Source organism: Xyrauchen texanus, chromosome 18 (genome assembly GCF_025860055.1).
Source record: "Xyrauchen texanus isolate HMW12.3.18 chromosome 18, RBS_HiC_50CHRs, whole genome shotgun sequence".
NCBI lineage: Eukaryota > Metazoa > Chordata > Actinopteri > Cypriniformes > Catostomidae > Xyrauchen > Xyrauchen texanus.
In genome coordinates this window covers 36,971,609-36,997,559 of record NC_068293.1, presented here as the reverse complement: position 1 = coordinate 36,997,559, position 25,951 = coordinate 36,971,609, and the positions used below count along the sequence as shown (strand labels likewise).

Genomic DNA, 25,951 nt, shown 5'->3' with positions numbered 1-25,951 from the left:
CCAACCACAGTCTAACCACATCTATAAAACTATAATTATCTGTGCAATTACCATGCAATTATTACCACCGGGATGAGTCTCAGTTTAAATCTTACAACACAATAAATAATAAAAAGGAAACTATTTGGCAGAATGACAGGCTCAGTCAACATTCACTTTTATTGAAGGGGGAAAAAAGATGAAAGTGAATGGTGACAGAGTACATAATGCGAAGCATCTTTTGTGTCCCATGGAAGATAGAAAGTCATACTGGTATGGAACAACACAAAGGTAAATAAATGATGAATTTTTGGGTGAATGAGGCTCATTTTGGTCATCCAACTGCTAAAAAAAGAAAAGTTAAGCTTTGTTTAAATGTTAAGTTAAGATTTGATCTTCAGCAGATCTCCATTCCTATGGGAAAGGTGTGGGGTAAAAGGACCCCATCGCCACCATTTAAAAAAAAATGTTTTTATTAATTTTATTCAAAACAACCATCTGTTGTTATTTCTTTTCACACTTTTTATTTCTTTTCACACTTTTTTTTTCACAATTATGTTACTCTATCAATATTAAATGAAAATGCATTTATTTCTTGAATCTTGATACACTTTGTGACCACAAAAAACTAGATAATTTTCCTTTAGGTGTGCCTTTAGACCCTCTGTAAACTACTTGTCAGATAAGGCCATGAAGAAAGTGTACCATTGATTCTGGATGTGTGCAGAATTTCCATGACTTTTCCTGCTGTTGGTGATGACTGGACAAGGATTTAAAAAAATCTATTCATAGTAATTGCAATTACAAAGAGCGATTTCAAGAAGGTGAAATATTTTAAATCAGAGCATAACTAGAAAAAGCATATTCACTACAAAAAAAATATTTTATTAATTTCCATGACTTCACCAGGTCTGAAACCATCAACTTTAAAATTCCTTCGACGGGAACCCTTAAAGTCACATGCACTATGAAAAACATTCACATAAACATGCAAAGACTCGATTTACTGTAGTAGTGCAATGCAGTCCTTTGCTTTCATGCAGTTTTGACAAGCATGCAAATTGAATGCGTTAAAACATATCTCCCCTCCCACACACAGACATCTTTGATTACTAACAACTCTTCAGGACCACACAGCACTCGTGGACAAACAAAACCCTTTGTTATTGACAAACAGACAAACAGGTGGTACTGATTTAAAATGCATCTCTCTTTTTTAAAGGGGTAGTTTACACAAAAATGATAAATTATTTAATTATTTACTTTCCTTCATGTTGTTCCATACATGTATGACTTCCTTTCTTCTGTGGAGCACAAAAGATGATGTAAGGCAGTATGTTAGTCTCAGTCACCTTTCACTTTCATTGCATTTTTTTTTCTCTCCATACAATTAAAGTGAATGGTGACTGAGGATGCCTTTCTGCCTAACATCTTGTGAAGTCATGCATCATGAGGCTAAGTAAATAATGACAGAATTTTCATTTTGTGTGAACTATCCCTTTAAGAGATGGCATTCTAACCGGCCATTACCTTTCTTGTTACTGACTGACAAGCACTGATACCCATCATGCTCATCTTCAGGCAGAGAGTGGCACTCCACAGGGAGGCGACCCTCATCCAGGAGCATCCAGCAGCTGTCACGGAGGACCTCGCAGATTCTGCGACAGGGCAGTGGAGGCGGCGATCCAGGTGCGTTGCACGGCGGTGTCAAGAGCAGGCAGAAAAACCATTCCAAACTATGGTGGCAGTTTGACCCCAAGAGCCACGCCCACTCAGTTAAGACCACTCGAACGTCCTCCACGCTGCTTTGATTAAGAAAATTAGGCACCAGAAAATTCTCCACTCCCATTCTGGTGCAAAATGGCAAATCAGAATCAATCGGCAAGCAGCGTGGGGATTCCAGGACTGTTGACATGGTAGCTACGACAAACTGCTCATTTTCAGTGGTTAGTAAATGATCTGGGACAAAGTATTCAAGGGAATACTGTGTCGTGTTATCATAATTATCATGCACGGTAGAATTATGGCCATTTATGTTATTGTAACTGCTCACATTTTTAAAAGAAACGTTAACATTTGTCACTGTCCACTCATCAGTGTTGTGTCCATCCACCTGTTTCACATTGCTAGAATTGGTCTCGAGTTTGAGATTTCCTGCTTGCACACTTTTTTCACCAAATATATGCGACAGGTTGGGTGAAGTAACATAGCCGTCCTGGCTTTCATATTGAGAAGTTCCAGAAGTGTATTCAGACCCTGACCCACTTCTAGATTCTGACTCCACTCTGGGAAAAAATCGAGAGCCACCCTCCAACCCAGTCCTGGATATGAACTCTGATTCACCCTCCCCTGCTGACCCCTCGAAATTATCTCCACTTCCCAAATATCTACCAAGCTTCTCGCCCTCATTGGAGACCCCAATTACGGAAGCTCTTGTACCTGATTTTCTGGGTGGTTCTGTCCTCGGCTGTGATGTGGGCATTACGGTAGAGAGGTAGGCCGGTGTCTGCGTGCCCTTCCCATTTTCCTCGGAGTCATCAAACCAGAACCAGGCATGAGAGTGCTGTATCCTCAGGCACAACAGTGCAAAGAGGCACAGGCTGAGCTTGGACATCCCGTTTAATTCCAGTCAATTCAGCAATTCAAACAAGATCTCGTAGTTGGCATGCCCTCCACCAGTAATCCACACCACACCACACACACAGACAGACTCTTCCCTGGCTCACTGCAGATTTGCCACAATGAGCCCACAAGCCAGGGAGAAAAGTTTAGAGGAGGAGTAAAATATTTAAAAAGAGCAGGGGGGCTGGCTCATTGTTGGCCGAGCTCAGGACCTTTCCTCCCCCGTAGGGTTCCTGCATCTCCCCTTTGTCTCTGTACTGAAAGAATGTCCGATGATAGATATTCTGACCAAAAATGCCTGCAAGGCTTCCTTTTGTGTACACCGGTGCTTCTAAATACCCTCACTGATGGAATTTAGAGTTGTTTCAACTTACTTTTGTAGCCTTTACAGGGGCACAGAAATTCCACAGTCTGTTCCCCTGTGACACGGAAACAACTGCATAAATAGCAAAAGCATCTTTTAAAAGCTGAAATGTATGCTCTAAATAGTTTACTTGCTCTGATGTTAATTGTAATCAAGAATAGATTTTGATTTGAAATATCAGTGTTTGGAAGGCGGGAAAAAATAGTGTAAATACTTTTAAGTAAGCTTGATTTAGGCTTTGGTTCTCTGTTATGAAAGTGCAGTACAAAGAAAGTAAAGACCAATAAAAATTTTATATGCAAATAGAGAGAAAAAGAAGGTGAATCGGAATTAGGTTTGCTAATATTACCATGGCTTCATCACATTTGGTTACACTTTGAATGCCTAAAATGCTATCGAAGTAAATCAAAGGTACATTTTCAAGCTTTAATCTTAAATTTGTAAAAAAAAAAAAAAAAAACTTTTAAAAATAGCATACCTAAGAATTTGATTGCAGTCTGTTTGTTCACCCAAAAATGAAAATTATCTCATAATTTTCTCAACCTCATGCCCTCCCAGATGACTTTTGTCTTTTGCAGAACACAAATGTGTTCAGCTCTCAGCTCTGTGTACAAGGCAAGTGAAACCAAAAATATGAAGCTCCAAAAAGAACAAAAAGGCAGCATAAAAGTAATGCATGAGACTTGAGTGGTTTAATCCATGTCTTCAGAAGCTATCTAATAGCTTTGGAGGAGAATAGACAAAAATGTTAACTCTTTTTCCAATGTACATCTTGCCATTGCAATCTCTAGGCACGATCATGATTTCAAGTTCGATTACATTTCCTATTGCTTGATGCATGTGCTAAGCACTAGATGGCACTAGAAAGCGTAATCAAACTTGAAATTATAAATGGCCAAGGAGACTGCTGATGTCATTATTTATAATAAAAAAGAAGTTCCTGTACATTTTGGTCTGTACTCATCAAACAGATGAGATTTGGTCTGTTTGATTCAAAGTTTTGGTCATGATTCTCTTGCATTTTATGGACCTATAAAGCTGAGATATTCTTCTAAAAATCTTCGTTCTTGTTGTACAGATGAAAGAAAGTCAAACACATCTGGGATGGCATGAGGGTGTGTCAGTGATAAGAGTATTTTCCTTTTTGGGTGAACTATTCCTTTAAGTGGGTTGAATTCATTGAAGTTTAATACTTAAGGGTTTAGGCCAAACCTAACCAGATTGTTTAAGGATATCAAAACGGCGCTGCCTTGCAAGCACTGTTATTATCACAGTTAATGGCTCACGAAACAACAAAACCATGCACTGTTTATACAACTTCCTTTTTTAAGAGTATTTGGGGTAAAATACACAATGAAATTGACGTCACGTTGCAGTTTCAGACTTCCTTCTTTCCTGAGATACAGTGTAGTGTGTAATCACTCCTTCAAATTACATCCCTCCATTCTCTCCATTCTCTGAAAAAGTAACAATTCTGCACCTTGTGCTTGTGGTATACTGTCATATCCTCTTGTTATGACAGATATATCAAAAATAATTTCATAACTTCTTTGATGAAGTTTAAACAGTTGCTAACTCCAACTAGAACAAGGCATCTAAACTCGCTCACCCCTTGAAACCACCCCATCCTGTCAATATAAATCTTGTTCTCTGGGTCTACCTTACAATTAGTTCTGACTGAGCCCACCTCTTGTTCTGTGCTTCATGTAAGGAACGGTTAAAGAGAAATCCAGAGCTTGAGCTCTTGTTCAGACTAGTTGAGATAAACCTACGAGAGCCGGTGACAGAGACCTTCAACACGCTAATTGAGTCTGCTCTATGAGGACTGTCAAAAATGAATAATACAATTGAGGATACTCACAAAGATACAACAATTGCAGAAAAACAACAAACTACTTCAAACAGCTTACTGCACTAAGAGTAACTTTAAGGAAAGCCTATAGATTAACATCTAAATACAACAAAGAGTGGAAAATAAACAACAAGATTATAAAAAAAGCTAAATCAACCAGATGACTTGAATTTAAAAGTTTTCTGTAGGACAACATCATATGTTACCAGTGAAATGGCACAGTTTCAGAAAATGGTGAAGCTTTTAAAAAGCAATTAAAGCAATGATCAGCTGCAATCCTGTCACCTAATTTATGTTCATATTTAAATATGTAATATAAAAAAAAAAAAAAAAATCAATTTTAAATCGATTACTGACCAAAACAAACATTTATTTAAAAGTCATATTTCATGATTGATGCAGTTGCATTAGAAGGATTTGGTAACACCTTCTATGAAGCCGGTATTTATAATGAATTTTATGGCTATTCTTAAAACATTATTATGAATGCATAATGCCTTGTAATAAACCTTATATTATGTTGCATTATAACTGTTGTTATATATATATAACAACAGTTATAATGTGATATAATACTTACCTATTAATGGTTATAACGTTTAACTGCATTATAATACACTCTCAACGCCACGTTTTATACACATTTCTTTTAAGTTATAATGTATTATAGGTCTCATAGTTATAATGTATTATAGGTCTCATATTTTTACATTGTTTATTTAAGATCAAAACCTGCTAACACCCCTGGAGTCACGAGTTCGAATCCAGGGCGAGCTGAGTGACTCCAGCCAGGTCTCCTAAGTAACCAAATTGGCCCGGTTGCTAGGGAGGGTAGAGTCACTTGGGGAAACCTCCTCGTGGTCGCGATTAGTTGTTCTCGCTCTCAAAGGGGTGTGTGGTAAGTTGTGTGTAGATCGCGGAGAGCAGCATGAGCCTCCACATGCGGAGTCTCCGCGGTGTCATGCACGACGAGCCATGTGTTTATTGTTGGATTGACGGTCTCAGAAGCGGAGGCAACTGATACTTGTCCTCCGCCACTCGGTTTGAGGTGAGTAACCCTGCTACCACAAGGACCTACTAAGTAGTGGGAATTGGGCATTCCAAATTGAGAGAAAATTGAAAAATTGGTAAAAAAAAAAAAGATCAAAACCTGCACAATATCTTCCTACAACTTATGAGTGGATATTTACCACTTTAAGTCAAATGAAAAATGCCTTGAAAAAAGATGAAAACGTCTTCTAAACATCCAAAAGGCTTTATAATGTGGACATACTCATTTATAAGTGGTCTTTGTCTGCTTCAAATAAAGTAATACAAACTACTGTAGGTATTCTTTTAAACAGCAATAAGATATTATAAAGTGGTTATAATACACATTTGCTTATACTTGAACATTTCTATTGTAATATTTCGAAAATAAAATATTTAATAAAACCAACAAAAACACAGAACATTATTTCATATGTAAAACAGTAATCATCTGAAACTTGCTTACATTAAAATGAACATTGGCCGCAGAGGAAACACTCAAAAATGAACAAAATATCAGCTCTTCTAAAGGCTAGGCACTGGCAATGTAAATTATGGATTTTTATTAATTTGCATGCTGAGAATGTACAGTCACAAGAATGTTCATTATAAGGCATTTTGCATACATTAGAATGCTTTATGAATACCCTTATAATAATAGAATAAATAGAATCGAATAAATTCAGGTTTCATCATGTGTTATAATGCATCGTTATATTAAAAGTTATAACCATAGCTAGGTAAGTATTATATCATATTATAACTGTTGTTACAATTATTTATAATACATAATACAACATATTATAAGGTTTATTATAATGCATTAAGAACACCCTTATATGCATTAGAAATATATGATTCATAGAATCGTTGCCGAAGATATTTTAATAAATGCAGCAAAAAATAAATAAATAAATAAAAATCTAATCAGTTTATATTCTGCCACTCTTGGTATTTCTTGAAGTCATCTTGTATTTTGCTTCCTGATAGTGGGTACAATGGCTCAATAGAAGGACAACTTTATCATCAAACATGACAAAACCCCTTTCTTTACACCTTCCTAAGATAGCACAGGGTCATAGAGAGAGTGATACGGTAAAGGAAGGACAGTGACATTTCGAGGGGCTCAGATATATGAAAACAACCAGACAACAGAGCAAGTAAATTAAGGCCGATTTATATTTCTGCATCAAACCTACTGCGTAGCCTACATGTAGCTATGGCACAGACCACAACAGCTGTGATTGGTCCACTTTAGCCAGAGACCATGCCCCAGGATGATAACAAGGATCTGAGGTTGCGTTGCATTTTATCTAAGTTTAAATTAATATCTAGCTGCACAAAACGCATAACATATAAACACAACCCTTCAACTAAGCAGATCTATTGCACAATTATGTTTGCCAAATATGTGGGTTGAACCTCCATGCACTGTACACAAACTGTAGCATTGTACAAAAAACAATGATATACTGTAAGAGAATCCCACAAATAAATTATTGTTGTGGTTTTGAGTGTTTTGGTGTTATCTCAGCCATTGGTACTTTGACTTAATGTACGTTCTGTAAGAAAGTGTCTCTGTCAATTTGAACACTTGCAACCTGTTTAGCCATCACTGCTAGTTTCTTGGGTTAATGTTCAGCGTTACAAAAGTTTCCCGTGTTGCTGACTGAAAGTTTGCTAAACAAGACTGTAGTCTGTAATCTGTACTTGCTATGACAAGAGTATATTGGCTGGAGAATATTTGTAGCATTTACTGAACACAAACAAATCCAAGCTAGCTAAAGAATGGAGGACAATTAGACTTGTTGAGAGAACTCAAAAACCACACAATCTTTTTTTTTTTTTTTAAGTTTGAAAAGTTGTTTCCACAACTTGTTTTTTTACATATGCAGTACAAGCCAAAAATACACCATGAAGCCTTGTGTGATGTTCAATTTATTTTATTATCCTCAGACCCAAGAGAACACTGGATTTAAGATCTATGATGCATCTATGATCACCATTTAAGATTTTGATGTAAACTGAATAAAAAGCCGGACCAGGGCTGAAGCACTGAAGCAAACTCCAGTCCAGAGTTCTCTTCTGAAACAGACTGAAAGGACACAATGAGTCCTACAGATATCTCAGTAACCTACAAACTGTGCCAAAGCCCTCAAGACACGATGGAGAAGTCAACCCCTCTGAACAATTCATCAGAAGACAGAGACAGAATGACTTGGGCTGTCAACAGTAAGTGTGGGAATGACATTAGCAAACGATGAACACCAGTGGGGTGGACAGTACTCAAACCTCAGCCAAGAACACAGTGAATCCCTGCTGTACTTCAAGCATGGACTTAACAAAGCAATGAGATGCCAAGTGGACATTGCTGGAAGGGTTCTCAATGGCTCTGTTCCAAAACCTAGTGTGTTGCCTTGATGTCTACTGCCTACATAAGCCTTTTGGAGGCAGCATCCTCACTCTAACAACATAAGTATGAGACTTGACTCACAAAAATCAGCTTACATTGAAGAATAAGAGTATAAAAAAAAGGTTGTTATACTACAACCCCAATTTCAAAAAAGTTGGAATATGAAAAATGCTAATAAAAACAAAAAGTATTGATTTGTAAATTATATTCACCCTTTGCTATATTGAAAGCACAACAACTAACATTTTTAACATTCATATTACTGTTTTTTATGTATAGTAATTTCAAATCAGTTGATTGATTTCTTCAAATAACACTTTTTAAGAATTTAGTCACTGAAAACACAAGTTTATAAAGTTTAAAAAGTGGAATTTTCCCCCATTCATCTGTTATTTTTTATGATTCAACTTTATTGTCATGTCATGTTTACAGCCAATGAAATGCAGTTGTTTTCAGTCAGAGCGCAGGGTCAGCCATGAGTCAGCGCCCCTGGAGCAGATAGGGTCAAGGGCCTTGCTCAAGGGCCAAACAGCAGTATCTTGGCAGTGCTGGGGCTTGAACACCCAACCTTTCGGTCAGTAACCCAGAGCCTTGACCGCTGGACTGTAGGCAGGCCAATCTAGCACCTGCACTATCTGCTTATTCGGCCAGTATGTGATTTGAAGTTGTCCAGCTGAAAATGCTGGGACGTCCCTGGGAAAGGTGGTGCTGGATGGCAGTATATGTTACTCCAAAATTTGTACATATCTGTCTGCACATATGTGTGAGTTACCCATACAATGGGCACTGACACACCCCTGGCCCATACAGACACTGATTTTTGGAACTGACGCTGATAACAGCTTGGATAGTCCTTTTCCTCTTTGGCCCAGATAATACAACGGCTGTGTTTTTCAAAAACTATTTTAAATTTAGACTCATCGGACCAAAGCACACTGTTGCACTGTTCTACTTTCCATCTAAGATGAGACCGACCCCAGAGAAGTCAGCAGCGCTTCTGGACAGTGTCGACGTTGCTTTGCATAGTAAATGGTGTTAACTAAAGTAATCCCAAGGCCATGATCATGATCATGATATCCATCACAGATGAAGGATATTTTTTAAGTGAGTGATCAGAGATCACACACATTCAGAAGTTGTTTTTCGTCTTGCTCATTATGCTCTGCGAGTTGACAGGATTCCTTGAATCTTTGAAATATTGGGCACTGGGGGTGAAATGCCCCAAATCCTTCCAATTTCTCATTGGGGAACATTGTTCTCAAAGTGCTGGATTATTTGCTGAAGCATCTGTTGGCAAATTGTCTTGAATGATACTTGCTCTTGAAGGGCTAGACTGTTTTTGGAGGCTACTTATATACTATTACACAATTGCCTCACCTGTTTAACATCTCCTGTTTCACATTGCCTCGACAAATTGTTATTAGTCTTAAATTGCCCCTGTCCCAACTTTTTTGGTGTGTTAAAATCATCTGATCCATTTCTTTGATCAACTGATTTCAAATGTCTGTATATATTAAAAAAACTATTAAATTCACAGGGTAAAACTTCATATAATGTGTAGCTGTAGTGCTTTCAATATAGCAAAGTCTGTATAAGCAAAAATATAATTTACAAATCAATACTTTTTGTTTTTATAAGCATTTTTCATACTGTCCCAACTTTTTCAGAATATGGGTTGCATTTACTGACAATAAAAACTGCAAGATGACCTACATGCAGGAAACAAATACAGTGTAGTTGATCAGACTCCATAATACACTGCAGGTTCAAGGAAGTGTGACGGCATTCTATTTCCATCTGTTTACGGAGGAAGCAAAGGTTAATGAACTGCAAACACAGCGTTTCCTTTACCCACAAGAAAACTAAAACAAGAACAGCTATGAGAACATAACATCAACACATGCTTCTTGTTACATTTGAGGCAATATGTCACATATATCAGCCAAAGCGGCTAATAATTCAAAAAGTCATTAAAGATCTCCCGTTAGCTTTTACTCAAGGTATAATGTTAAGCCTCATCATTCAGGTCCTACATGGGTGGGAATCTTAGTTTACAATTCTCTCTGGTGACTCCCTCGCTGTCCTGACCTTTCTCGGCACACATTCAGAGTAAACATGTTCTCTGCAATCTGCCAAAAAGATTGTTAGGTGGATGAATGCTGTGCACTCATCAGGATTAGATTTAATATGAACAGTATGGCATCTGTTCTAAAAACAAAAAAAGGAGACATTAGTCAGAATGACACCCTCAGTCACCATTCACTTTCAATGCAACTTTTTTTCCATGCAATGAAAGTGAATGGTGACTTATTCTGCCTAACATTTTTTTTTTTGTTACACAGAAGTCCTTTGTTTTTGGGTGAACTGTCCCTTTAAATCAAGTGCTTGTATCTTCTTTAGGGAGTCCCCCATTTCTTTATGACTGTGCTGGGATATCCTTTATCTGAAGTGACCAAGGGACGTCAAAGATTTTGAAAAGCCTCAGGCGATATATTTCAGTAATGTTTCTTAGCAGATCTATTATACAAAGAGTTGTCAAAATGTGAGTCAGGAGAGTTTGAGGCTTTCATGGTATTTGGGATGTACTGCAGGAAAGGACGAGTGGCCAAAATCAACACCCACACTGGCATGCTTCCAGTCAAATGCCTCTGCTAACTCCAGTGAGGAAACCATTTCCTATGTCTCAATGATATGAAATTATCTATTAAATGCACTGTAAAAAAAATCATCCAATGTATATTAATTTTATATTAATTGTAATTTTATATCAAATTTATCTAAAATATTTGTATATTGCCATTGGAAATATATCATGATTTATATATATATATATATATATATATATATATATATATCACTCAGCCCTATTCTGTAGTATCTATCAAACCCGCATGGGCTACTGTGCTCATCGGTCCTTTAGAGTAGTCCAAATAGGTTAAAAAAGTACCTTAGGAAACACTTTGAAATAACTCAAAGGATCTTGTGAATTTATTTCTGTATTTTCCAGGTGAGAGGGTATTTGTTGAGTGCTTGTGATTAAATTGAGTATAGTGATAAAAACAGTAACTCATCCTGTTTCTGCTGTCCATAGTTATTTTTTAATGCAGAGTTTATATGTCTAAATCAAGTTGACATGCCATAAGCAGAAGTTATGGGGTGTTCAAACAAGGAGTCCTTCATTCATAATAACACAGAAACAGATGTGACACAGGTTTTCTGCAACATTAAACAAGGCCAGACAGAACAACAAAACTTGATTAAACATATTATTCAGGCTTTCCAACTTGAGTTTGTAATTATTAGTCTAACAGCACTGAAGCAGATATTCCTGCAGTTGTATGTGAATTTAATACAGATTAAATTTGGAACTGTTTATTCTAATGTGTGTCTGTAGCACTATACTAGTGAAGGAGGACAGGAAACAGGTCTTCCTCTCAAGGTACGTCCTTTTTAATTATGTTTTACACACACAAATACACGAACACACACAAACACTGGGTCTGCTTCTCCTCTCTCCCCGTCTGGAGGCTCTGTTTTTATGCCGCTCTCCTCGTGCTCACTGGAATTAGAGACAGGTGTTTAGGCATAATTTAGCTCAGGTGCAAGCGCCCTTACCGCTTTCCTCTCCCGGACGGGCGCTTGACCACGCCCCCGCTGCCACATACCCCCACCGCCCGACTCAGGCCGGGGCACCATCTGGCCTGTCTACCACTCCCCCCCCATTCCTGGAGAGAAAGTCGGCGACAGCCATCTGCACCCCCGGTCTGTGGACCACCTTGAATTTAAAGGGCTGGAGAGCCAGATACCAACGGGTGATCCGGGCGTTAGTATCCTTCATGCGGTGGAGCCACTGGAGTGGGGCGTGATCCGAGCAGAGGGTGAAGGCCCGCCCCAGCAGGTAATACCGGAGGGTGAGGACCGCCCACTTGATGGCCAAACACTCCTTCTCCACAGTGCTGTACTTAGTCTCCCTTAAGGAGAGCTTACGGCTAATGTACAGCACCGGCGCTCCTCCCCTCCACCACCTCGCGAGTACGGCCCCCAGCCCTCTGTCTGAAGCGTCCGTCTGCAAAATAAAAGGAAGAGAGAAGTCAGGTGCATGAAGAAGCGGCCCCCCACAAAGTGCGGCTTTAACCTGCATAAACGCCTGTTGACACTGCTCCGACCATTGAACCGAATCTGGAGCCCCCTTTTTAGTGAGGTCAGTCAGCGGGCTGGTGACGTCCGAATAATTAGGCACAAACCTTCTATAATAGCCAGCCAGCCCCAGGAACTGCCTCACCCCCTTTCTGGTCTTCGGTCTAGGGCAAGTCGCAATCGCCGCGGTCTTATCAATTTGGGGCCGCACCTGGCCATGACCCAAGTGGAACCCCAGATACCGTACCTCCACACGCATGTCACGCACTTCTTAGGGTTTGCCGTGAGCCCGGCCCGCTGCAGCGACCTCAGGACGGCCCTCAGATGTTGCATGTGCCGCTGCCAATCATTACTATAAATGATAATATCATCTAAATAGGCAGCGGCGTACGCGGTGTGCGATGCTTTGGCAGGGGAGGCGGAGCCGGGACCGTCCTCGGCTGCCCGGAATGACGAGGAAAGGGGCGAGGTGGCGGCCCCTCCTCTCAGGGAATTCCCTGAAGGGGACTTTCCTCTAGAGCAGTCGCGGGACGAAACTCTTAAACATGCTCTTGACCAAGTGAGAGTGATTGATGGTCAACAGCTCCAGCTGGGCGTCGCCATTGCATACCCATACTTTGCGTTGATTTAAGATCGGTTATATAGAGTGACGCAGGACGCTCAAACAAAGGAGGAAGTGACACAATTATTGATTCCACGAAGCCGCCGGGAAATGGTTTTCCAGGCGGCTCACTACAATCCTATGGCCGGTCACCTAGGGGAACGGAAAACACTTCTCCGTCTAATAGCCCGTTTCTATTGGCCGGGCATTGGCGGTGACGTCCGCAGGTGGTGTGCGGCGTGCCGTGAATGTCAGCTGGTAAACCCACCGGCCACCCCAAAAGCGCCATTGCGCCCTCTACCATTAATCGAGGTCCCCTTCGAGAGAATTGGGATGGACCTCGTCGGGCCATTAGAACGGTCAGCACGCGGACATCGCCGTGTTAGTCCTAGTGGATTACGCGACGCCGATATCCGGAAGCAGTGCCTCTGAGCAACATCTCTGCACGTAGTGTTGCAGGGGCACTCTTTAAGATAATCTCCGGGTGGGGATTCGAAGGAAATCCTCACCGATCAAGGCACGACTTTTATGTCACGAACACTTTGCGAACTTTACGAGCTCTTGGGCATCAAATCGATTCGCACTAGCGTTTACCACCCGCAGACAGATGGCCTAGTGGAACGATTTAATAAAACGCTCAAGAACATGATTCAGTAAATTGCGTACCGAGGACGCTAGAAATTGGGATAAGTGGCTAGACCCCATGTTGTTTGCAGTACGAGAGGTCCCACAAGCCTCCACCGGGTTCTCCCCATTTGAGCTGCTGTACGGCGACGCCCAGCGGTGTCCTTGACGTCATCCATGGCGTGGGAGGAGGGACCTTCTAATAGTAAAAATGAAATTCAGTTAGTTCTCGATCTTAGAGCAAAACTCCACACACTGGGGCGATTAACACAGGAGAATTTGCTCCAAGCTCAAGAACGCCAATGCCGGCTGTATGACAGGGGTGCTCGGCTCACGGAATTTGCACCGGGAGATAAGGTACTTGTATTACTCCCAACATCGAGCTCTAAATTACTCGCCAAGTGGCAAGGACCCTTTGAGGTCACACGACGAGTCGGGGATCTCGATTATGAGGTTAAACGTACCGATAGAGGGCGCGACGTCAAATTTATCACCTCAACCTCCTGAAATTATGGAGGGAGGAGGCAGCCTCTGTGACGTTGGCCACGGTAGTTCCGAGAGGGCGGAGCTCGGGCCGGAGGTAAACAAAAACTACAATCTCAACACTCCGGTTACTTGTGGAGACCAACTCTCACCGCGGCAGCTCACAGAGGTTTCTGAATTACAAAAGGAATTTGCGGATGTGTTTTCCCCTCTACCGGGCCGTACAAACATCATACAGCACCACATCGAGACCGAGCCGGGCGCGGTGGTGCGTTGCCGCCCCTATCGCTTACCCGAACATAAAAAGAAAATAGTACGGGAAGAATTAGATGCGATGCTTGATATGGGCGTAATAGAGGAATCCCACAGTGATTGGTCCAGCCCGGTTGTTCTTGTTCCCAAGAGTGATGGGTCTGTTCGATTCTGTGTGGATTACAGAAAAGTCAACGCGGTGTCTAAATTTGACGCGTACCCAATGCCCCGTGTTGATGAACTGCTCGATCGGTTAGGCACTGCTCGATTTTATTCGACCTTGGATTTAACAAAGGGTTATTGGCAGATCCCCTTGACACCAATGTCCCGTGAGAAAACAGGTCTTCCTCTCAAGGTACGTCCTTTTTAATTATGTTTTACACACACAAATACACGAACACACACAAACACTGGGTCTGCTTCTCCTCTCTCCCCGTCTGGAGGCTCTGTTTTTATGCCGCTCTCCTCGTGCTCACTGGAATTAGAGACAGGTGTTTAGGCATAATTTAGCTCAGGTGCAAGCGCCCTTACCGCTTTCCTCTCCCGGACGGGCGCTTGACCACGCCCCCGCTGCCACAGTGTCATTGGACAAATTACATAAAACGAGAACACTTAAAGGAACAGTCCTAATGAAATTGTCTGATATCTTTATAAAAGGAAATATTTAAATACAAATTACCCCATTTCTTACAACGTGTAACAGGATACACGTTGCATGCCATGCATATATTGCATGTTTGCATGATGAAAGCACGTTTATGTGTAATTCATGCTGAAATATAGTATATATTAAAAATGACCCTTACTGCAGTAATACTTTGATTTTCTTTTCTTCTCAAAGATTATCTTTGAATTTAAGAAACTAGAATTAAAATAGAATGAAATTCAAAATTACATTCTGTTTGCTACCCCAACTCAAATCGATGATTTTAACTGAAATCTGAAATATGTTTCACAATTTAATTTCTTTAAGAGATCCAAAAATGAAATCTCCCTCATGTTGTTCCAAACCTACAGTATATGACTTTCTTTTTTGCCTTGAACACAAAGAGAGATTTTAGGCAGAATGTTAGCCTAAATCACAATTCCCTTTTCATTGTACATATTTTCCAGACAATAAAGGTGAATGGTGACTGAGATTGAACTTTCTGCCAAACATCTCCTTTTGTTTTAAAAAGAGAAAAGAAAGTAATATAGGTGTGGAGCAATAAGAGGGCAAGAAAATGATGATATCAATTTCATTTTTGGGTTAAATATCCTTTTAAAGGGATAGTTCACCCAAAAATGAAAATTCTCTCATTATTTATTCAGCCTCATGCCATCCCAGATGTTTATGACTTTCTTTCTTATGCAGAACACAAATTATGATTTTTAGAAGAATATATAATCTCTGTAGGTTCATATAATGCAAGTGAATGGGTGCCAACATTTTGAAGCTCCACAAAGCACATAAAGGCCTCATAAAAGTAATCCATATGACCCCAGTGTTTTAATCCATATTTTCAGTAGTGATATGGTAGGTGTGGGTGAGAAACAGATCAATATTTAAGGCCTTTTATGCTTGAAATTTTTCTCCCTGCCCAGTAGGTGGCGGTATGCATTAAGAGATGGAATCACCAAAAAGAAAAAAGAATGTAAAAATGATCTGTTTCTCTCCACACCTATCATATCACTTCTTAAAATATTGATTTAACCACTGGAGACTAATGTAGAGATGTCCCAAAACCATTTTATTTTTTTTAGAACAAGTGCGAGTACCGAGTCCGATATGTTTTTTTTTTTAAATAATTTTTTTTTAAACTCCATATCAACAGTTTGTTTACATTTTATCATCAAAATGGTGTTTAAATAAATGAATTCATTAAAACTTTAAATCAAATGAAAATATAACAATTACTTTTCAAAATAATATTGTAATATTCTTTTTCAAATTAAGTGCTCATATACAGAACTTCACAGCACAATCCAAAATACAACACTGGAGTTATATTTTGTCAAATAAAGTGCTGCATAACAGAGCATTAAAGATGTTAGATTCTGCTTAAGTATAATAAAATGACTACTGATTTATAATTATTATTATTAGTAGTAGTATTAGAGTGAATATTACATAACTTTACAGCAGCGTATATATATATATATATATATATATATATATATATATATATATATATATATATATCTGCCATACTTTTAACCCTATAAATCTACCTTTAATTTTGACAGAACTTCTATTTTGAAGTGTTTCTGTGTTGTTTTGACCAAGGAACTCTGACATTAAGAAGGGCAGATTCCCACTCTAGAAAAGTTGGCCGCTACATTACTCAACGTGATAATTAAACCACTAAAGGCTGCTATTTAATTTCATAAGTATGCACTCTGAATGTGCCTAGCGCTACAACATGAATTTGCACTCTGTTTACTGTCATCTGATACAAACAGAGCATGTGATGCTCATGATGGTGTTTTCCCTGTATGAGCCAGGGAGGAACGTTTGTTGATGAACAAACAATGCAGTTTAGAGTAACGTCACTATTTCTTCCATCAATTCACTCTCAGACCTTGGTGGCCTAGAAACCAAACATCCTGACCACATGTGACCCACTCTTGCCCCTAATTTCAAACTTGCTAGGTCAGTTTTCAATGGACACCATATTGGACCACTTACAGTGGAATATAAAAGGTTTGGATCATCTGCCATTCTAACATTTCAACGTATGGCACTTTACAAGCCCATTCAAATCTATATAGTTCAGCATCAGATACACAAGCTTGCAAAACTAAGCCACACAACATGCTGCCTGAGAACAATAAATATTTCTTCTTATGTGTCATTCAAACTCTGGCTTTATAAAATTGCAATAAGCCCCATTAGGTGAAAGTCCTATGTGTAACTACTGTGACCAGATAAAAGCTTCAGAATAGCACAGCAGTCAGAGAGAGTATAATTGAGCATATAATGTGACCCTGCAAAACCCTTGTGTGTGGCAGGGTGGAGGGGGGGCCAGGTCGTGATTCCGCACACCCGGCCCCAATCAGGAAAATTAGCCCTCGAGGGAGAGAGATTTATGGACAGCTGTACGACACACACAGCTGTGTGTGTGTGTTTGTCTTTTTGGTTCAGTTTTATATTAAAGTATTATTTATATTGTCAAGCCGGTTCTTGCCTCCTCCTTTCCACTAACCCCTTTACATTGTGGTATTCAATTAACTTTCTATGCATTGTAGCTTTCTCTTCACCTATCCTCACCTGTCAGGCCTCTCTTCTAGACATTCTTTGAGTGAACGATACAGCCAATGTAACATAATACTATGCAACAAAATGAGAGAATCTGATATACAATGACTTATATTGACAAAAGCTGTAGACAACACAACTCCTTTGTGAAAAGGAGTAAACTTGACAGACCAAACTAAGACACCTGCATTCTTTGTCAGCTGCATTTGAATGCAATTATACAAATGTTACAAATTATAATAATCTTTCAAATAGTTTTTTGAAGTACTCCACCTGTCTTTAACTGGTCACACAAACTGATAGTACCGCCCCAAATTCACGCCATTGGTTGAGTCAATGTTGTTATGTTGGTCTAGTCGGGATGCTCAAACAAACAGACAGCCAGAGTGTTTTCACGATAATCAACCTACAAATGGCTTAATAAAAACATAAACACTTTTAAATAAATACACAAGGGAAGTGGAAATGGATATAGAAGGTCAAGCTGAACTTACATGCATTGAGAGTGACCTCTGAGCACTTTAAGGAACATATGGCAGACCCCTATGATGTGTTATTACAGCTAAGAGGATGTAACCCTGCACTGGGTCTCCATAAACCTGGGTCACCCTGAAAAAACAAACCAAAAAGGTCTAATGATGATATAGTTCTCTCCAAAGCCCTTTAGTCCCCTACAGCTGCAGGGCTTGTCACAGGCAGTGAGCACAAGAAAAGCCCCCTTAGCCCGAATCAACTACAGACTAAAAACACATACACATGAAAAATGTGTCCAGGTGTTTTCTGTGTATATATATTTAGGTTATCTTCTCTTTGTCTTAAAAAGACAAAAGGAAATTAACTAAATGTTAGTAATTAACTTTTTATTAAAGGGATAGTTCTCCAAAAATTACAATACTGTTCTCATTCCACACCTAGTAAATTAAATAATTATAATTATGGTCAGGATTCGTACAACTTTTCTAAATTTGGCTAATTCGTATGATAATGTGTGACTGTACTTGTTTGAAATCCTACGACTTTTAATACAGCCAATGACGTCGCTGGACATTGTTTCCATCTATTACGTGACAATTACTTGCTTTGGTCACATACAACAGCTTCCTATCTTGTTTGCACACTCTACTGATCAGATAAGTTTAGATAAGGGGAGTGGGTAAGGGCATAATATTAATAAGCGTTGTGCACAAAACTCTTTCATTCATGAATTTGCATGTGATAAAGTCGTATGAGTTTATGCAAACAAAATTGTGCAACATCACATGAAATAGCCACTTCGAGAATGATTCGACTTTTCATGAGATCGGGCTGTCTAGATCCTGAATGTCGCTACGGGATCATCTACAATGAGATGGAATGCCGGGCATGCCATCAAGAGTCCAGCAGGCTTTTGTCTGGACCTCTTTGGTTCTCGGCTGGCTAGAGAAGTCAGCAGGCGAACAGCAGGAGGGCATTGACATGCTAAACGCTGCTTCCTCAGGGAGAGTACACTGGGCTGAGCTTACCCAGGCGGGTATTGGGCTGCATTAAAAAGTAATGAGTTTCCTTAAAGGGAATTTACTGCAAGGTGGTCTTGATTTGATTGTAGCTCAAGTGGTTCCAGCAGCCACATCTAATCAGTGTCTTATTGTGTATCATGACATGTGTCATCCAGGTGTATACATATTTTGCCATAGTGATTTAAATTAGATTGGTCCTGCAGTTGTATTGTTCCTAAAGGCACCTAAGGTTTATTCTTGCCACTTGATGTATTCCTATTTATTATTGCCAGTTTAAGTAATTGTCACAAAATAGTAACAAAATATGTGATTACTTAAAAAAATGCACATTTTAAGATGAATTCACTGAGAATGAATTGCGCTTAGTAAAATTGCTGGTTTAGCACCTCATTCACTAAAGGAATTATGTGGATCAGGCAACGAAGCAAACGCACCCACAAGTTTGTTAGTTGACAAACTTTGGCAGGATTGTACAGCATCACTACTACTGAGATCCAGACAATGAATCATCACTTTAAAAAGGCAAAAGTTCGTTTGAACACACTGATCATCTAGATATATGCCAGGTTATGATACTCGTCTCTATTATTGATCATTATTTGAACAATTACTGCTGATATGATTGATAGAAAATGTACACAACATCTCTTTCATATAAAATGTATTTTGCCACCTGCTTTCTTCTGGCGGTAATGGCACAATTTGTATTGCACCAGGTAATTTTTGTGAATGAAGCACAATCTTATTAGCCAAATTTACATAGAAAGGTACAGTGTTTGCATAGAAAGGAATGACAATGACTAAATTGAAATACTCAAGACGCAGCGCAATTTCAGCACCGATTGTGCCAGCTTAAAGTAGACTGTGGTTAGTGAATAAGACGCAGGGTTTTTTGTGCTGATATACCACAAACAAAAGTGGTGCAACTGTTTAGTGAATATTTAGTTATGACAAGATGTACAGATGTTTTTGATCTGCAAAGTTAGGGAAACTTGGTCAAAAATAATTGTGGGTGTGCTTTGCACGTGACCTTTATTACCAATCACGCATGCCAGCTGAGAAGATTATAGCAAGCTTCTATCTGAAATGTAAAAACCAGTTACGATTTCAGAGGGGGGTGAAGTTGTGGAAATGAAAATCTAATTTACTGTCTCCCCAGTTGATTTCAAACTGGTCCTGGCTCTTTCCACACCACCAAATCTGATATTAAACATTGAACACTCCGTCAGAGCCTTCTCTAACACCCCACACCCATTCAGAACACTGTAAAACTTCCACTCCGATACCACACTCCATCACATCTGTCTCACGGACAAGAAAACTACAGCTCAGAGGATTGAACAATTCACTTAACATTTCTATGGTCTGAAACCAAATCCATAGAGCTCAATTGCAGAAAATAAAAGGGTAGATTTCTATACTGAACTCAAGGCCAGAATTTCAAGCAGAACCAAATATCAAGGATACCATAAATGAGAATAAGAGACCTCCAATAGGCAGTTGAAAGTTTGTAAAATTAGGTCAGCCCATCAAGGGAGTTTGCAGCCTATTCAGGCCTGCAGGAGACTCAAAAGAGCATGTCTGGGCAGACACAAGTGTGAGACACAGTCGTTTCTTAGCTCTGAGTGGCACAGGAGTGTTCCATTGAGAAATTGTACCAGATGGAGTGGTTTAGGGTTGATGTTTGTAACTGTAAAATGGAAAATGTCTCTCAGGATTCTGTCAGGGACATGTCATGGCCAAGGAGTGCAGATCAGGAGAGCCTCCACTTGACAAGTATCTATCAGGCCTCATTTAGGTCCTGTGTTCTGGTTAAACACATCCAGTGGAGGCAACCCCATTAAGGGAGCAGCCCAGAGGGTCTTTATCTTGCTCAGACACATTCCTGCAACTCAAATTCATGCTGTCAAATTATTAAAATACAACATTCACCAGTCAGCCCAAGCAAACCACATATTAAAGGAACAGAATGCCCAAAAACAAAGATTCAGTCATTTACTCATCCTCATGTTGATCCGAACCTTTATGACCTTTATAAACCTTTCTTCCATGTAAGACAAAAAGGTAGATGCAAGGCACAATGTTAGCCTCAGTCACTATTCACTTTTATTGTATACCCGTAGAAAAAAGATGCAATGAAAGTGATGTTGACTAAGGCTAACATTCCACCTTTTGAAATCATCTCCTATTGTGTTCCATGGAAGTCATTTTTGGATGAACTCTCCCTTTAACAATGTACTTCAGCAAATACTGCAGTCCAAATCATAACAAGCCAAAGCCGGATACAACATGCAGTCTGATTAGAACAAAACTTTCAACTTTTCTAGATATTATAAATGGATACAAGGCAGACTTTAGTACACAATATCATTTGCTCACACAGCTACATTGCTGTGTAATAATATATTTATTTAAAGACGTCTGAGAATGCTTTCCATGTGCCTGAAGAGCAAACTTCAGTGGGAATAACATTGTTAGGTATGAGTGGCTCCCTCTGCTGTAAGACAAGAGGTTTACACAATAATATATATTCATTAAAATGAAAGAACTCCTATGTTGTTGTTTTTTTTTAGATTAGAGATTAAATAAGAATTCAAATTATCATATTGATCTGGTGAATATTTTAGAAATCTGCTTTTTTTTCCCCCAGTTTTGCTCCATTACTCCTTAAAATGAGTTGTAATGAAAAGAGCTGAAAAATGAGTTCCAGTAATGGAGGGAATAGAAATTAAAATTTCTCAAATAATTTTTGCCCACTCTTAAAAATGGGGGTTATTACTGAGATTCATTGGATACATTTTCTGACAGTTTTACTGATTAAATATATATTTATGTATTAACATTTTTTTAAATTATTTTAATTTACATTGAAGCATTTTGCATTTATGCATTTGGCAGGACAGGATATGCGGTTGACGATGGATGGATGGATGGATGGCATTTGGCAGGTCGGGGGGTGGGTGTGGGGGCTCAGCCAGACCACTCTGCCCACTATGTCAAATGTTGTGTGTGTCTTCCATTCCAGCGTATTGTGTTATTAATTTGATCCTTTGCAAAATAATGACTTGCACTTGGGGAGATAGGGATAATATAAGCATCCCCGGAACAATGTTTTGAAAGCACCACAGAGCTAAGGTGTTTACAGACATTTTAGGGGAATCAACCTACAAATGGCTTACTTGCAGGTGTCTCTGCATATTAATCTGCAATCAAAATAACCTTGACAACTTCTATCCTCTGCCACTAAAGGGAACTGCAAACAACACTCTCTCTGTACAAAGAATATACAGAACAAGTGTGAAACAACATTAAGAGAACATAATTAACAATGTGTAACATCCTGAAATATGCCCTTCGGCTTAATATTCCAAACTTTTGTTACATATCTAGATAGAGTAGCTTAACTGAAGCTTAACTGTGGAAATACTTCAGTCTGACAGATACTACCATATTTCATGTTTACACCCCGACAATGGAAACTCATTACTGCACTTATACAGCCTGATAAAGCCTGAATGTATTTGATCCCTGAATCTGTTGTTTTATCTAGCCCTGTCAAGCCAGAGTAGAGATCGAGCACGTACAGTGAAAGAATAAAAAACACCCCCTTCAGCCAAAACACACCTGTTCAAACATGCATGCAGACACACACAGTCTCACACGCTCTTGCTGTTAATAAGTCTTGTCAGCATTCGATGCAGTGCTCTCTGGTTCCTCACTCATCTAAAACCTGCAGTTATACAAAAGCAACAGGACAGAAAAAAAGACAAACAAAGAGGGACAGCCCTCATCTGCTACTTAAAGTGAAGGAGTGTTGACATTAATGCATTTCATCTTGTGCATATCAACACAATTGGGAGTAATATAACAAAGAGTTATAACAATGTGCTGATTGCACATCAATTTATTGACTGTATCGAGTATGTTAGATTAGTTTAGCCAGACTTTTGACTATCAGCATAAAGCCTGGTCCAGCTTATTCTGGACAAGGAAGAAACAGTCTGGCCATCACGTAAAGCCACCAACCAGTTTCTTTCATTTTTATGTGGCATTTAGGGGTGGGTATATCTGAAATAGCAAATACAACAATAATAGACAGGTGTGGAAATATATAAACAAAAATAATACTGTGAAAGTCTGTGAACAGTTGTGTATAGGCTTTGGGTTTAGAAATTATTTCCATCCAAAAGTTACAAATGTACTGATTATTTCACAGTTGATATCCAGTTTAACTGCTACTACTACTATTTGATGCCACTAACCTGACAAACTTTGGCAAATACAGTGGGAAGTTGTTTCTCAAAAGCACTAGTTGTATCAACCCTGAGACTACAGGTTTGTTTGCCTGGTCTTGGGAAAGTTCTGATAAAAAATGTACATTTGGTGTTCTTTTTGATAGTCTAATAAACAAGGATATGGTGTGAACAAGTGGTGATTCAAAATCAGCAATCTCAGTCTCCCACCCTTGATAAGTAAAAACACTGTGGTCTTTTTCCACTAAACATAGTCATGCATCGGAGGGATGTTTAGCCATTAAGAGCTTTATCTAAACCAAACGGGTAATGAAAACACACAAAGTCGAGATCTAAATCTCTTGGTAAAGCTCTTACACAATGCTGACCTCAAAACTGCAGGCATATGTTCTCTATTAACGTTTCCAGGCTGGTTTAAGTTAGTAACTTTTAAAAGAGGTTTGCCATTGTATTTACCACAGCAACAATAAATCTGATTTGCCAGTATAATACTGGCTCAGACTAGGCTGAAACTAGAGAGAAAAATTATGATAGCATATGATATATATATGTTTTTTGTAGTTTTATTGATTTAATTTTGCTAAACATTAAACAATTAAATTTTGATTTGATTTTCTGAAATGTGTAAATCTTTCAAATAAAATAGGCTAACATTTTTGGCATTAAACATTTAGAAAGCATCTGCTCTTAAGTACCAATAGGGAGCGCTGTTGAGCCTATTGACAGAGGGGGCCCCTCAGGCGGTGCCGAGTGCAGCCATTCCCACATTGACCTCCTTACAGGGGACACTTCAATCAAAGCACTATCATATTCAGGGCTTAAGCACATTGCTGTGTTACAGTGTGTGTATGTGTGTCAAGGATCACGCCGGGAGAGCAGACGGGGCTGCATCGCTGGTAATGGCACTCGTCTGGCAGCAACAAGCCTTGCCTGTGTCTTGTCAACATGAGTCTTGGCTAATTATTTACCTGTGCTGAGATTTCAGACTTCTGACTGAGTCAAGGACAAGGTGTGGCTGTCCCTGCCCAGCTGTCTGTCTTGGGTTCATAGTTATCTAAGAGCAAAGTGTGAGGGTTAGGTAAAGCAAACATACTTAAAAGTAAAGTTTTGAAGCTGTGCTTTGTTTATGAGCTAAACGAATGGTAATATTATTTGGATATACAAACACAAATGTACTCACGCTATTGGTGTATAAGTGTGTGTGTGTGTGAATGGGTGATTGGGACACAGTGTAAAGTGCTTTGGTAACCTCTAAGGTTAAAAAAAGCACTATATAAGTGCAGACCATTTACCATTTCACACACACACTAGTAGTTGACTAATATGATCATTTCTAAGGCAAATGTCGATACCAAAATCTAGAGAGCAAAGTATAAAGACGATAATGAGTATAATGGATATAGGGTGAATTTAGGTTCATTGGGCTGTTTTAACATTGAGATGACTAAAAGGGGCTTGATTCACTCTACATACCTTAAGATGTAGTATGTAATTTCCACAGCGCTAGAGTCGGCAAACAGAACAGCACAAGTCTGAATGTTTCTAAACAGGTTTCCCGAACTTCTGCCACTGGGCAAGTCAAACAGACAGCCCCACTCACTGATTGAACCAATGTTGCTGTGTTAGACTAGTTAGGATACTCAACAAACCAAGCAATTTTATAATAGCACCCCGAAGCCAGTGTTTACACTTTTAAGGGGAATCAACCTACAAATGGTTTACTTGTAGTTTTCACTGCATACTACACTAGTAAATAAGAAAGTATATTAATATCAAACAATTATACACACCAACTTTAATGACAGCCCATACAAAACAGAAAACAGAAATTGTTAAGTATCCATTGACAAGGCTGTTGGAAGATTTTCCAAAATATCAGACTATAACTTTCACACATTCAATGAAAATTTTTGGGCTGCATCTTAAAAAATACACTTGTGACCAAGCAGTGGCCTGTGTCATGGCCTCCTTCAATCACAACAACAGCTTCACTGACCTCCACACAGAAACCCACACCTGTCCATCAATCTGTTAGCTGAAAAGAGAGCCCTCTGCTTAAGCCCAGTTCTACAGGGGTGCTAAGCACCCTCAAACTAACTCTAGAGCATCCTCAATAGCAGACCAGCGCTACTGCCTACAGGTAGATTTATCATGAACGTTTTTTTATTAGATCCTTCATTTATCTGGCTTTGTGACCTATTGCGCATCCATAAGCTTTTAATATGCTCAGGGTTGCCAGATAATAGATGCAACACCCCAATCAGAGATTTATACTTTATACTTTGTCATACTTAATTTATGCAATCTGGCAACCATGCGTGCGAGTGCACGCACTTTCTCTCTCCTCTTTGAAAACTGAAAGAAAAAGTGTGATGCAGCCACTCCATTTGTGAGACTGCATGTGTTGTTCAGTGCCAAGTCTGCGAGCAAACCTTTTCAGTGATGAACTTTAGTAAAACCCCAAAAGATATTTCCATCATTCACACGCGGAGGTGACACTCGAGCAAAACCAAGTGAGAGAGGAAAATGTTTGTTCTTTGTGTTATTTGTAAAATCCTGAATCCCCTCACACCTATATGCAAATGTTACTCTGGCAGTAATCATTATC

At 39.3% G+C, this 25,951-nt stretch overlaps 1 protein-coding gene across 5 annotated transcripts in view; it reads right to left on the bottom strand.

The window, feature by feature from the left end:
* Positions 1-25,951, bottom strand: part of LOC127658677 (collagen alpha-1(XVIII) chain-like) — a 115,140-nt gene that overhangs the window by 48,508 nt on the left and 40,681 nt on the right. For 2 of the 5 annotated variants that reach the window (XM_052148086.1, XM_052148087.1), the window contains exon 1: positions 1,510-2,721. The exons of 1 other annotated variant lie outside the window; for it this stretch is intronic. In XM_052148086.1, coding sequence (XP_052004046.1) covers positions 1,510-2,593 — 1,084 coding nt within the window. In that variant the 5' untranslated portion in view covers positions 2,594-2,721. Of the gene's footprint in view, positions 1-1,509; positions 2,722-25,951 lie in introns of those variants that run through there. 2 more of the 5 variants (XM_052148088.1, XM_052148090.1) reach the window with 1 other exon arrangement.